Raw genomic sequence first — 13,840 nt, forward strand, 5'->3', positions numbered from 1 at the left:
AGAGTTTTTTTTCTGTAGAAATAAATTAAATACGTACTTCCGTTTCGGAGACATGACGGTGTCAGTCACACACACACACACACACACACACACACACAGCAGATGTTCCTACGTGGTACTGTGGCACAATATTTCGCGTTCTTCCTTCTGCCTTTCATATAAAATTGCATTAAGCTAAGATTGTGTCACGAAATTCAAACACCTCGTAAGGCATTTTAATGAACCAGCCCCACCTTTTTTCCTTCTCTTCTACGTTAAGTGAAAAAAAAAAAAATCGTTCAAATAAATGTTGAATTTTTTTTAAATGAAAAATCAAACTACCAACTTTCATGTTTCTAACCGCAAGGGATCACGAGATATGGCATCTTATAATAATAATAATAATAATAATAATAATAATAATAATAATAATAATAATAATAATAATAATAATAATAATAATAATAATTCCACCCCTTTTCTTCCCTTCTAGGTAAAATATAAAAAAATGCTGCTATACGTATTAAATTATTTTAAGTGGAAAGTCCATATACGAAATTTCATGTTTGTACCCTTCAAAGATTCTTAGATATTGATATCTTATTATAATATTTGCAATCGCCGCCATTTTTTCTTTCCATCTCTTTTTTCTCCGTTTTACTATAATATCAAAAAAAAAAAAAAAAAAAAAAGTTGGAACGCGTGTCAAATTATTTTAAATGAGAAATCCAAATGCCAAATTTCAAGTCTCTAGTCGTAACGGATTCGAAGAGATGGCCATCTTACTAAAGTAATTTCCACCCCATTCTCCCTTCCTTTCTTCGAATTTCAAAAAAAAAAAAAAAAAAAAATCCTTCCTTAGTAATACCCTACGTAACAAATCTTATATACTGTCCTAATTTCAAGTTTCTAGCTTAAGTGGTTTGGCCTGTACGAAGTTACTCACTCAGGATTTCGTCTTTTATCTATGAATTACAATAACAAACTTGTGTTATTTCTCAAGAAAATATGAAATGCCATTTGAAGTCATAATAAATCCCTGGTCCCTTTCTAATGTTTCCGTGTTGAAACCCAAAAGTCACGACTCTCTTTGTGGATCTAGTAGCTAGCGAACGTACCTTTGATCTTTGATGCAAGGGGTTCTGTGGTTTGATTCCCGGTGAGTGAGCATCGAACGCACTACAGTGGTTCAGATCCAACTTTAAACTCTAGTCCGCGTTCTGTAAAGCATCGCTTTTGGCAAACGACGTAAATACATATTAATCAATCAAACAACTGAAAAGTCTCAGTTTCAGAGAGCTTTCCGGTAAGGAGCGCTGAAGGTTCTATATTTCTCTTTATTCAAGGTAAAGGTACTTGAAGTTTCAGGACCCGAATTCCATTCCCATATCCTTTTTCTAGGACACAATTTTAAAATATACGTTTTTAGTTCAAAGAGTGAGCCGTCTTACCCTCCTTCTTACAGCTGTTCGTCCAACGAATGAATCATATTCTCGCTCCTTTGGGGCTTATGGTGACCGCCCCAAGGAACTAGGGAGAAACTATTCACAATTCAAATGTGTCTGTATTAAGTACTATTAAGTACCACACATTTTGATTAGACTCTGCTACGCTTGTCACACATATTGGATCGGTCGGGAAAAAGACCATGTTAGTATTTCCCAATGATAAATGCTGAAAGTTCAAAAAACCCTTTGGAGGGGGCGGTCGCCCCCTCCGCCCTCCCCGTGGATCCGCCAGTGGTGATGACGTAATAACTTTAAAAAATACTTTTTGTTTATGCCTATTTTTATTATTTTTTGGTGGGCTTACTTTTGCACCTAAAAGATTGAAATTTTGCACACACATTCAGTGCACCCCTTAGTATTTTTCAGATCTCTGCGTTAAACAGGGGAGTCCAAAGGAGCAAAAGTAAAATACATGATGGAGATGTGAATGGTATCCAGAATTGAAAAATGACTATCAAAATAGAATTCTGAATTTGCCTTAGTGCCTTACTTGGTTTAATCATGGAACCTATAAGATATTCTACGAATCAACCTAAATTTTCTGACCTTTTAGATGCACTAGGTATGGTTTTGACCTGTGACCCTCAATAGGTCTTGTACACTTATTTTGATTAATAAGACCATGTTCACTTTTTTCATTTCACTTGATTTATGTATTTCTTACGTACCTCCCTCTTTGTTAAAATAACATTAGGAATTATTCTTGGAAGACTCTTTCCTAGTAAGTGCACCACTTGTTCAGCTCTATTTACAACTTCTTCCAACAGATGGCCTTCTCGACGAGACAGGTGAATAAAACAATGAGACATCACTTCTCGCTGAAATGCTGGAGGAAGCTGCCTGAAATCACGAAGATTATTATTATTATTATTATTATTATTATTATTATTATTATTATTATTATTATTATTATTATTATTATACAATTATTCCAGAAATCCTTTCACTTTCATCTTGGTTTAGTCTCGCCGACTGTAAGAACTAATTCTAAACTCTAATACATAACTCAGTGTGTCCAGTTAAATTTGCAATCATATTCAAAATACAAAATGTAGAAATTACATACACCAATTACTAAAACACTACAACAGCTTACCCTATGTTCCAGGTAAGCTATCTCTTAGTACCTATGTTCCAGGTTATTCAGAACTGCTTTTACTAATTAACGTACAACAACCAACAGATGAAAAACATTTAAATAGTGTTTATCATTTATTGTCTCTCGTGGAAGATAAGAACTACCATACTTTGTTGATTTCACATCACACTACAGTGTTACCTTCAGGCATGGCTGTACTGTGTATTTTCTTCTTTTTCACAACAATAATATCTTGATTAGCGTTTCCATACAGTGATATTGTGTCTATTCGCAAAAGAACAATCATAAAAATAAATAAATAAATAAAAATATTTAAAAAAAAAAAACTTTCGCATCACATAATATACCCGGCACCACAAAGGAAGATTTCAGAGTCCATCGTGGAAAGTAGGACATTAACTGTATCTACATGACTCATCACCTAGCTATGAATAAATACAAGGGTGTGTATTTGCAGTTCCTACATTTCCTAAACAACATTGCGATTTGGTCTGTCTAAAATGAGGAAAGGAATAACGTAGAAGAAAAATTTTTTTTTTCTTTACTGTTCGCGTATTAGAGCCTGATTAACTGCACCTTTTAGCCATATATGTCATTACACTATATTCCATACTAGCAGCGTTCACCCCGCTTCGCTGCGGTCACCCCGGAACGCAATAAACTTTGTTACTTAGATAATTTTTACTTTTTCGCTTTCAAGTGATATGATAAAAACCATAGAAGATTGCAGTAAATGTTAACATTATATCGCCTGTCATTTATGTTAACCCGCCCCGCTTCGCTGCGGTCACCCCCGAACGCAATAAACTTTGTTACTTAGATAATTTTTACTTTTTCGCTTTCAAGTGATATGATAAAAACCATTATAACGCCTGTCATTTACGTTAACCCGCCGAGTGACACGGTCATGCGGGTTGCATATACATACGTTTATTTTTATACCTATGATGAACTAACAAAGGATTTGTACGTAATGGACACCTGAATGGTCAATTATCTCAAGACACTGGTAATTGAAAATTAAAGTGATATGATAAAAACCATCTAGGGTCCAAATCCTAATAACCCCCCAAAAATAAAAGAAATTGGTTCAGCCGTATTAGCGTGATGAGCGGACAAAGGATTTGTACGTTCTCTTTTATATATATAGATTGTATTTTATTCTCTGTTAAATTCCGTTTGCACATTTAATCATCCATACGATTGGCAACATTGAAATATTAAGATTCTCTGAATGCTCACAAACAATCAAGACAGTCAATATAAGGCCTTAATCACATCTTTTGTGCTTGCTTCCGCAACTTAAACTTTTCTTTTTTTTAATTGATAACAAGATCTATTACCTGTAACAGAGTTGTTAGTTCTTTTACAATAGATATTACAACATATCAGGTTAAAATTAAGATCATTGCATAATATGTACAATAAGATATATAACGTTAATAATAATAATGTTAATGAAAAATAGAAAATATAAAACATAATATAAAAGTATGGAAAAGGAAAATGAGATAGAAAGGAAACACAGGTCTCTGAGACCAGTGGTAAACTTTAAAACACAACGGTAGCACCCCTGCTTGCTCATGAAAGTTTATTTGGCTTTTATTTTATACTTGCCACGTATATTAAAATAAATAAATAAATAAATAAATAAATAAATAAAAAAATCAAAATAAATATAATACGAAATTGACTTATAAATCTCTGAAACCTTGTGTTTCTCATAACGTTTCTGAAATTCATGTTTCGGTTAAAGTGTTAACAATATACAGGATATATATATAATTGATATCAGACTTGTCAAAAAAACTGTTAAAAATTAAATTATTAATTAGAAATTTTGTTAATTTCTCATTTAATCAATTAAATTTTTCAAGAGTCTGATAACGAACTTATAATTTGTGGATTTTATTTCTTAACGTATTTTACGGACTATAAGGCGCACTTAATTTTTAAGCATTTTTTTAAAAATATCGTAACATATTTACCATTTTTTTTATTAGATTGCGAAGCCAGACTAAAAAAAAAAAAAAAAAATCTTAGTGTATAAAACCGAACTGACGTTTAAAATCCCTGAAAATCATCATCTCAACTTCCTTCTTCTTTTCCTCTTCGCCGTCATAGTTGTCATCTTCATACATAGATGGTCTTTATATATGACCATCAAATTTTAAATTTTAAATCAAACACTGGACATTTTTATATTAATATCCAGTATAAGATGCAGCTGAATTTTGAAGGCAATTTTTCGAAGAAAAAAGCGCATCTTATTGTACGTGAAATACGGTATTTCATGTTCAAACTTAACGTTCCACACATTGTCATTAAATAATAATATAATAATGAAAAAATTGAAATTATTCTGAATAATTATGGGGTTCCTTATATGAGAAACATCTCCTCTAATTTTTTACTGGTGGATAACGCACCTAAAATGGCTGAAATGTTCCCCCGTTGAACGGTGATACTAATTTGTTGAATAAGGAATGACTTAAACAAATATACACTCATGAAAAGTAACAGGGTACTAATAACAATTTACTTTCCTACACTTACTATGACGCTTAAGTATTTAGTTCATACTGAATAAATATGCATATACAAAGAAAACAAATATATATTTTACCTTGTTGTAGGACTCTTGAGCAAAGGTACAGAAATCTCTTGTTCTGGCAGCCCTGAAGTGGTTGAAGTTTGAGAGAAATCAGGAGTCCTTGTGCTGGACTCTGAAAGAAGAGGGTTACTCTCCACACGAGTCCATTCAACATCAATATCTGCCAGGCTTCCCCCTGATCCCTCTTCTTCCATCGCTAGGCCTTCCTGTTCCATTTTCATATCAATGAGCTCAAAATGGTCGCGAGAATGAGACTTACTACTTCTTTCTTCCACGTTACAATCATCCTTAGTTGCTGGTAATCTTGACTCTGAAGCTGATGATGTAGAAACAGTCCTTTCTTTATGATCCTCAAAATGCTGAAACTGGGAGATGGCTTCTGTTTTTAATCTACGGAAGTAAAAAGCCATGGTAAAATTTCTCATAATATCTCACGTTTCGCTGGAGTTACTAACAATTATGGTGTAAGGATTGCATCTCAATTTGCGGAATAAACTTCGTAAATATATAATCAACTAATTAGTTCCATGCAATATGTTGTTGCAAAACCTCAGTAAAACCACTCTCGGGAAGAACATATGCAGAAATTGAACGGGTTCGGAGGAGTGTCGAAGAAGCACGGGAGGCTTCCACAAGAAGATGGGTGAGCCACGTGAGATTGAGTCGAACGACACTGTGGTGTATTTTAAAACATGACTTGCACCTATATACCTACAAAGTGCAACTGGTGCAATAACTGTAATAAACAGATTATGGGCAACACCTTAGAGTTGCTACGTACATTCAGGAGTTGATTCGTGAAAACGCACATTTTCTTGACAATTTGATGAGTAACAAAGAAAACTTCTATTTTCATGGGTAAGTAAACAAACAAAACTATAGATTTCGGGATACCATGAATCCACAGGTTATCCACCAATGACCACGACACCCTGTGAATTGTACACTATGGTGTGGTGTATGTCCCAGAGACTCACTGGGCCTTACTTCTCCAAAGATAGCAATGGCAATACAGTACCCGTCATCGGTGCTCAATACCGGGCAATGAATCTATAAGTTTTGCGTCCTACAGTGGAGAACATGCCAGAGGTTGTTTCACCAAGACAGTGCCACAGAGCACACATCTAGGGATATAATCGCACTTCTGGGAACCATTTTTGGGCATCGAATCATTGCACAAAATCCAGACATTCCTTGACCACCACGATCACCTGATTTGCAACACCAGACTTTTACCTTTGGGACCATCTCAAAGGATATACGCCAATAAACCTCAAACAAAACAGCATCTCACGAGCATCGCGCGGAATTACATAGTTATAACTCCAGTAGTTTTGACAAGTGCAATGACTATTTGTAGTAAGAACTTACGCGTGCAAACTGCATCATAGTGGAAATTTACGTGAAACTATTCTTCACACGTAAATGACAGAGATCTCCCGTATATAATGTATGTTATACCAATATTTGAATACATACTGGTAAAATATGATGGAAGTTATGTTGTTTTGAAACTCTTTCATGACTTATGGCCCATACTGTATACACACAATTGCTTATTTATCTTATTTATATCAGTGTGAACGTATTTATTATAACTACAGTCTCGTTTGTAAAATTTATTGTGTACTGTCCAAGAGTGCCTCTCATAGTCGAGAGAATTAAGGCATTAGGTTCCGATCAGAAGACCTTCTTGTGGTGAGTTGTTCGAATCCCGTTCTCTGAATGTATTCTTTTACAACTCACTTCATTATCATCACTGATTTCCTATCGTCTCTTTCGGCCTAAATGGCACAACCACGAGAGGTGAAACTAATAAAGAAATAAAAGAATTAAGTGCTACCCGCCTCACAAAATTTCCATTTAACGAGTTCAAAAAATTTTCGAAATTTCTCTTGCTTCATTCTTTTGTGTAAAGCTTAATAATTAATTAAATAAGAAAACTGTACCTAAGACTTAGAATATGTGAAAAAAGTAAAGAAACGAAAAAAAAATCGAAATATAAAAGCTTGAAAGTTATTAAACAACAATAATTTTAGGAATGATAAAAAAAGAGGATCAAAAGATTGCAATCTTGGCCAATAATTAGTTTTTGGATCAAGGGCCACAAAATTTTTGAATGGTCCCTAAATCGAGTTTTCGGATTTTCTATGGAATAAGCACATCATATTGAGTTAACTGAGGGTTTGGGTTTGGCTACACTGTATGTAGTTCTCCAGATATAAGGCGTACGAGAAAATTTTTGATTAAAATATATTGGATATTTTGATCCACAAAACTTCAAAGGTGGATGCTAGACATAATATGTGAACGTCAGACGACATTAGAATCTTGTATTAAAATTATCATCTAAATGCACAAAATGAAAATATATGAACAAAGGTTACTAAATATTATTCTTGTGTCTCCTATCGGGAATGAAATAAAGGAATATTCCTTCTGACGAGGTTATAGTTATAGGTTGGATTAGAAAACTAAGCAGATTTCAGCACATCTAAATACTTACATAAAACTCCAACTACCTTATTATTTTTGTTCAAATTGTTATTCCAACTTTTATCGTACTATAATATTTCGCTCTAAAAGGTACCTAACCCAAAGCCTTAGCTTGATCGGATCTCTAAGGCTCCTTTCCTGTCCACTTAGCTTGCTTGGAGTTCTGTAGAACTCCTAACCTCAATCACTCAGCTCGCGTAAAGCTTTGTAGCTTTCAAATCCTCCCCCCCCCTCTTTTTGCATACAGCATTAAAAATCCCAGATCCACTCCACCTAATTTGCTCAAAGCTCTGTAAGAATCATTCCGTTCGAATACCTCTCTTAACCCAATATTAATAAATTATTTATATCAAAATAATTTTATACTATAATAAAGAAATAATTTTAAATAATATTTTTTTTTATTATTTATAATAAAAAGATTAAATTAAATTTAAAAAAAACATTCCCATATACAGGGTGTTACAAAAATTTGTCACTATTTTGGGAATAAATTCTTCACATCAAAAAAAAAAAAAAAAAAAAAAAGTTCATACGGACCAGTAGTGGGAAGTGCATTATTTCGTAGTTACAGGGTGCCGAAAATGTAAAAAAGTGAACTTTAAAAGATATAAATTAACAAACAATTGGCTACTTACCAAGGAATTGGTTACTTTTAAAGGATATAGTTCCACTACTATAGAACCGGTCGTAGTCGAGTCAAGACACCAATGAGAAACTAATATGTGAACTATCCAAATATCTATCTTTCAGACCCTCCGATACTTGCACAATCATTTTTAGAGAGGCTGTTTTGGAGAACTTGATCACTCTACATCTACCTCTCTAAAAATTTGTGTGCAAGTACTGGAGCATTCTTAAACCTGAATATTGGGATAGTTCACATACAAGTTCCTCAGTGATGTCTTGATGCGACTACGATAAGTTCCATAGTAGTGGAGCTATGAACTTTTAAAGTTCACTTATTTCACGTTTTCGGCACCATATAACTCCGAAACTATTCACTTTTGAGCACAGGTCCATATTATTTTTTTTTCCTTATTTTGATGTCATGAATCTGTTTACAAAATATTGTGACATTTCTGTAACACCCGGTGCAATTTAGCTCTACTTATACCTGTATAAACAAAACTTTACAATATTCAGAATAAGGAAAGTTACTGATAACTACTAAAAATTATTTTTACATGGCATCCTTAAATAAACTTGTAGTCACTTGTGTTAATTCCTAAATAAAAAAAAAAAAAATAAGTATTCAATTAAATATTTAATATGTTATGAATTCTATTTTCCAACGATGTAATGCAAGTTTTCAAATGCACATATGATAACTGAAATTGTTTACGTGAGTGATAAATAATTGGGACAGAACACGAGGTTATAAAATTCAATTGCGTTATCTTCATTGAAGTATTGCATTAGCTTTGCTAACAAACTATCCTTAAATTACCTTTCAGCGTTCCATAGACTCTCTAATTCATGTTTCTCCATTTCCAAGACACTAATCTGCTCCCTCAAATGGTCATTTTCCAATATCTGAAAATAATAATAATAATAATAATAATAATAATAATAATAATAATAATAATAATAATAATAATAATAATAATAATAATAATAATAATAACTGTCAATGTTTTATTACTATTATTACACCCCTTAGTATCTATATATTAAAATAATAGGTTTATATCTTTATCTCCAAAGAAAACTTTATGTGTTTGTCTCCAATCCTTTCGACAATGAGATCTCGAAAACCACAAGTGCTAGAAACGTGCCGCTTTCACTGGTCGATTCCAAATTTTGTGTAGATTGTCGTTTTAACTGAATATTTAAAAAAAAACATGGCCGTTATTTCTTTATTACATATTTTAGGGATACACTGGAAGTGTTGAAATTTTGAAAAAGTAAAACATTATATCCTACAAGTTATACATTCCAACACCACATAATTGTATACGGAAGTAGCATATCTCTCAGACATTTGTTTCATGCCCAACTGAAAATTAAAACCGAAGGGTAACCATTTCTCCAGTCTAAGATGAATATTTATTCTTTGGAATGTTTTTCACAATGAACACCATATATCACTGACATTATAATTAATTGTGTGTGTCATGTATTTGCTTATTACATACTGCATGCAAGAAGAAAGATAACACTGATCATACAGGAATTAGAAACTCCAACCGGATGTAGGCTCAAATCTTGCAAACCGTGTGAGATATTCAAAAAATAATCGAAAAATCTCTCCGTTATGATACCCCTTGCTGATTTCTATCAAGACATCTTTCACTTGTGTCTGTAAAGTGGCATGTACACTTTACAGATGTTGTTTGGAATGACAAGGGGATTCATGCTCATATGTGATGATGCGGTGTGTAGGGAGCGCAAGTTCAACTAAGTGAGCTTTGAAAAGAAAAAATAAGGTAAGTCAATTAGTCAATGTGCATAAGAGCTTAAGAAATAATATAAAGTGGTGAAAACTTGAAAAGTGTATTAAGTACCATATTGGTCATCACGCCCACACAGTAAGCCGAAACCCGAGTTCGGATCTCAGTTCCGTCGATCTTTTCGACTCTGAATTCTTGTTGAAATCGTATCTATAAAAGATATGATCTTTTTTTTTTTTAAAAAAAAAAAAAAGTTGGTACAGGCTGAGTCAAAGAGTCTTTCGACATCCTTTTTTGAGAAGAATCTGAGAATTCTTTTGAAATGTGAGAGGAAAATATGAAATTTGTTAATGAGAGATGTAGTAGACGGTGGGAGGGGGATGATCACGGCCGTGATCTTGAATGAAAGTTCAAAATTTCAACTGGGATAAGAGGGATGTCAAATCAAGTAACATCGGCGTGAGATCAGAAATCCAAAGGTATAATTGTTTCTTTCATATCTTCTATGGTTTGTATGTTATGTGGTTTCATATCTTCTATGGTTTGTATTAAGTTAGAAAATTACCTACCAACGGCATGATACATCACATATTTTATGTGGTGACCATCTTGTCTAATGTATAATCGAAGTCGTCATATTTATTCCAACTGCACACGCAGGAGAATAAACGGTGAAATGTGATCACATGTATGCTGAATGAGTTATTGTAGGTGCCCCATATCGCGGAGTTTCCCAGCAAATGCCATTTGCTTCAGATGACCGATAGACAGAAATCAAAGGTGTAAGGTCAGACAAACTGGGCAACTATTCCACGGGACCGCGGCAATCAACCCACTTCCCAGTTGTGCATGGGATCACTGACGCAGACAAACCCTATAGTAGAGAGGGATCCCATCGTGTCGTAAATAATGAAAAGTGCTGTCTTGGTCAGAAGGAAAGGAAGGAACACATGTTCCTGCACGAGCGGAATAAATTGTTGCGCCGTTAAGGCGTGTCGGTGAAAAATAAACTAATGGTATGGGTATCCCATATGTCATACCACATCATTACTTTTGCAGGACAAGGTTCCTTACTCGGATCAACTCACTTCGGTTTACTGTCACACTAGTACTGACAATTATGCAGATTGATCTCCAAATCAAACTAATATACGGTTTGTCGTTGAACAGCATGCCACGTGCAAAAGAGGGATCCAGTTCGTGTCGGTTTCCAGCCTGCGTGCATAACTCTGCCCTCGATCTAGTTTACCCTCATTTAGTATATGTTGAATGTGTAGTTAAAGGATGCCAACGATTGGTATGCAATATCCTGACGATGCCGGCCTGGCTGATAACATATTCCAGTGAAAGACGACAAGAACTGCATTTGAAACTCTTCACAAACGATACTAGAACCGTTATTTTTGTCACCTTATTGGTTGTGCGGTCTTTGGGGAATTTGATTATCACGTACATGACCGTGCTGTGTAATATTGGATGTCTATCTGGGTACCATCTGTTGTTGTCTTCTGCAATGTCTCTGGAACTGCCTTTCCAAATATTAGGATGACTTTTATCTTCTGTTCCTTCATCAGTTTCAATACACTGACTGAACAACCATTTTCAATATACTGTTTCCTGAGAAACAGACATAGTATTCGGCTTGTTGTTGAACCTGATTTAAGGCTATAAGTAGCAAAAATTGAGCCAGAATCGGAAAGAATTGACCAAATCAACAAGAGTTTTATTTTTATTTATTTATTTATTTTTTCATGACATCTACATTCTGGCATATATTGTATGTCGCATGGTTATAACATAAATAAACGATGATAATTTAATTGTAAATATTGCTATCCACTTCTAAACTGCTACTTTTACGCATATACCAAAATTTAATGCTGTGGTGTCCGAACTTTGCCATGAAAATAAAATGGGGCTCTACAACTTTGAAATAATTGTGAAGCACTGCTTTGGAATTTTAAAAACTGTTACGAAATCCTACAGCAAAATTTCCTTAGCTGGTACTCACAGCTGCCCAATACACCACAATCACCTTACGACAACAAAACATAATCAAGGCATTACTCATTTCTAAATAAAATGTCTAAAACTTCTAACACACTATGTAGAAGCAGTTTAAACTGAATTTACTTCTACTTCCTGTATTACTATTATTCACAGAAAACTAAAATCAAGCTATTTTTGTTTGGACTTCTGTAAGAATAAAAGCCACGAAAGGTAGCTTTAACTGTACGTAGCGAGAGAAAAAATTCAAACTAAAATATGTACGAAGGTAAGTCAAAAATTATCCGCAATTTTGACATAATTCTTCTTACATAGTACATACTGACTTCTGTCCTCGTTTATTTTATTGTTATGCTATTGTGATCATGATATGAAAGTTTGATCCTAATTCCTCTATTGGTCTTCCTTTTGTTGCAGATTGGTCATAGCCGCTCCATTATAAGTTGCAGCAAAGAGAAACAACGAGCAGTGATCCGATTGTTGTGGTCGGAAGATATATCAGGAGCAGCAATCCATCAAAGACTTTCGACACAATACGGCAACAGTATCTTTCCGCAACTTAGTGTTCATAACTGGATTAAAAAAAAAAAAAAAAAAAAATTAAAAATGGTCACACAAGTGTTACGCGTGAGAATGGAGCCGGACGACCATCTATGGCACAAATGTTTCAATCCATTCGTAGACACTCCGTTGCTGCAAGACACTGTTCCCGTATTGTGCCTAAAGTCTTTGATGGACTGCGGCCTCTGATACACATTCCGACTACAAAAAACAGATCACTGCTCGTTTTTCATCTTTGCTGCAAACTTGTAATGGAGCGGCCATGATCTATCTGCAACAAAAGGAAGACAAATGGAGGAGTTAAGATGAAACTTTCATAACATGACAATAACAACGTAACAATAAAATAAATGAGGACAGAGGTCAGTTTGAACAATGTAGAGTTATTTCAAAATATTGGAAATTTTTTTACTTACCCTCGTATATACGTAGTACATAGGTTGGATAAAAAAGTAGTGAAAACACTGTTCTAATATTATAGGGTTGTGTTTAAGCACTTCAAGAGTTCCCAAGCAGATAAGGAAATATGAGGTGATGAAATGTAGTGAGTGATAATGACTGTGTTATTCAGAGAAAAGTAGCAAGCTGTAAAGGAAAGGTGGAAAGTGGAAGGGCCATAACATGTTTCAGAAAGATAACAAGCGTGGATCAAGAGTGAAATGACAAGTGGACGCAGAGCAGAACAATGTTCTCAAAGACATTGTGACGACCTTTTCACCAAACTGAAGGAAACACTTCTGGGGGCAAGCATTACGACAGAAGAGAAGCCATCATTCGTGTCATACAACGGTGCCTGAGGGAAATCGACAAAGATTGATGCGCTGATCGTGTACGACGCCTTTCACACGTGTGGCAGAAGCTTATAGAGATGGGAGCAGTATTGCCAGATTCGAAGATTAAAAAACAGCGAGGCTGTGCTCTAAAAAGTAACGGATTTGAACTATTTGTAGCCCAAACACAAAAATGAATTGTTTTGCTGCTACACACTTTTACTAATAACGTATATACATATCCTTATCGACTTAATATAAACACTTAGAGTTTGAAATACGTCAGATGCATGGGTGGCAATCAGGGCCGGATCCAGGATTTTCTGAGGGGGTGCACCAATAACTACTAAAATAACCAATCACACTGAAATTCTTCAAAGTGACATGCGACAATATTCTCTACCCCTGACAAC

The 13,840-nt window shown here is 34.5% G+C and overlaps 1 protein-coding gene across 1 annotated transcript in view; it reads right to left on the minus strand.

Moving 5' to 3' along the window:
* The window catches only part of LOC145675606 (RAB11-binding protein RELCH homolog), a 107,921-nt gene that overhangs the window by 77,507 nt on the left and 16,574 nt on the right, over positions 1-13,840 (minus strand). The window contains exons 5-7 of the mRNA XM_081746142.1: positions 9,147-9,232; positions 5,213-5,590; positions 2,156-2,327 (exon numbers count right to left, since the gene is read on the minus strand). Of these exons, the coding sequence (XP_081602268.1) occupies positions 2,156-2,327; positions 5,213-5,590; positions 9,147-9,232 (636 nt within the window). The remainder of the gene's footprint in view (positions 1-2,155; positions 2,328-5,212; positions 5,591-9,146; positions 9,233-13,840) is intronic.

The sequence above is a fragment of the Thermobia domestica genome, chromosome 18, assembly GCF_964235325.1.
Source record: "Thermobia domestica chromosome 18, izTheDome1.hap1.1, whole genome shotgun sequence".
Taxonomy (NCBI): domain Eukaryota; kingdom Metazoa; phylum Arthropoda; class Insecta; order Zygentoma; family Lepismatidae; genus Thermobia; species Thermobia domestica.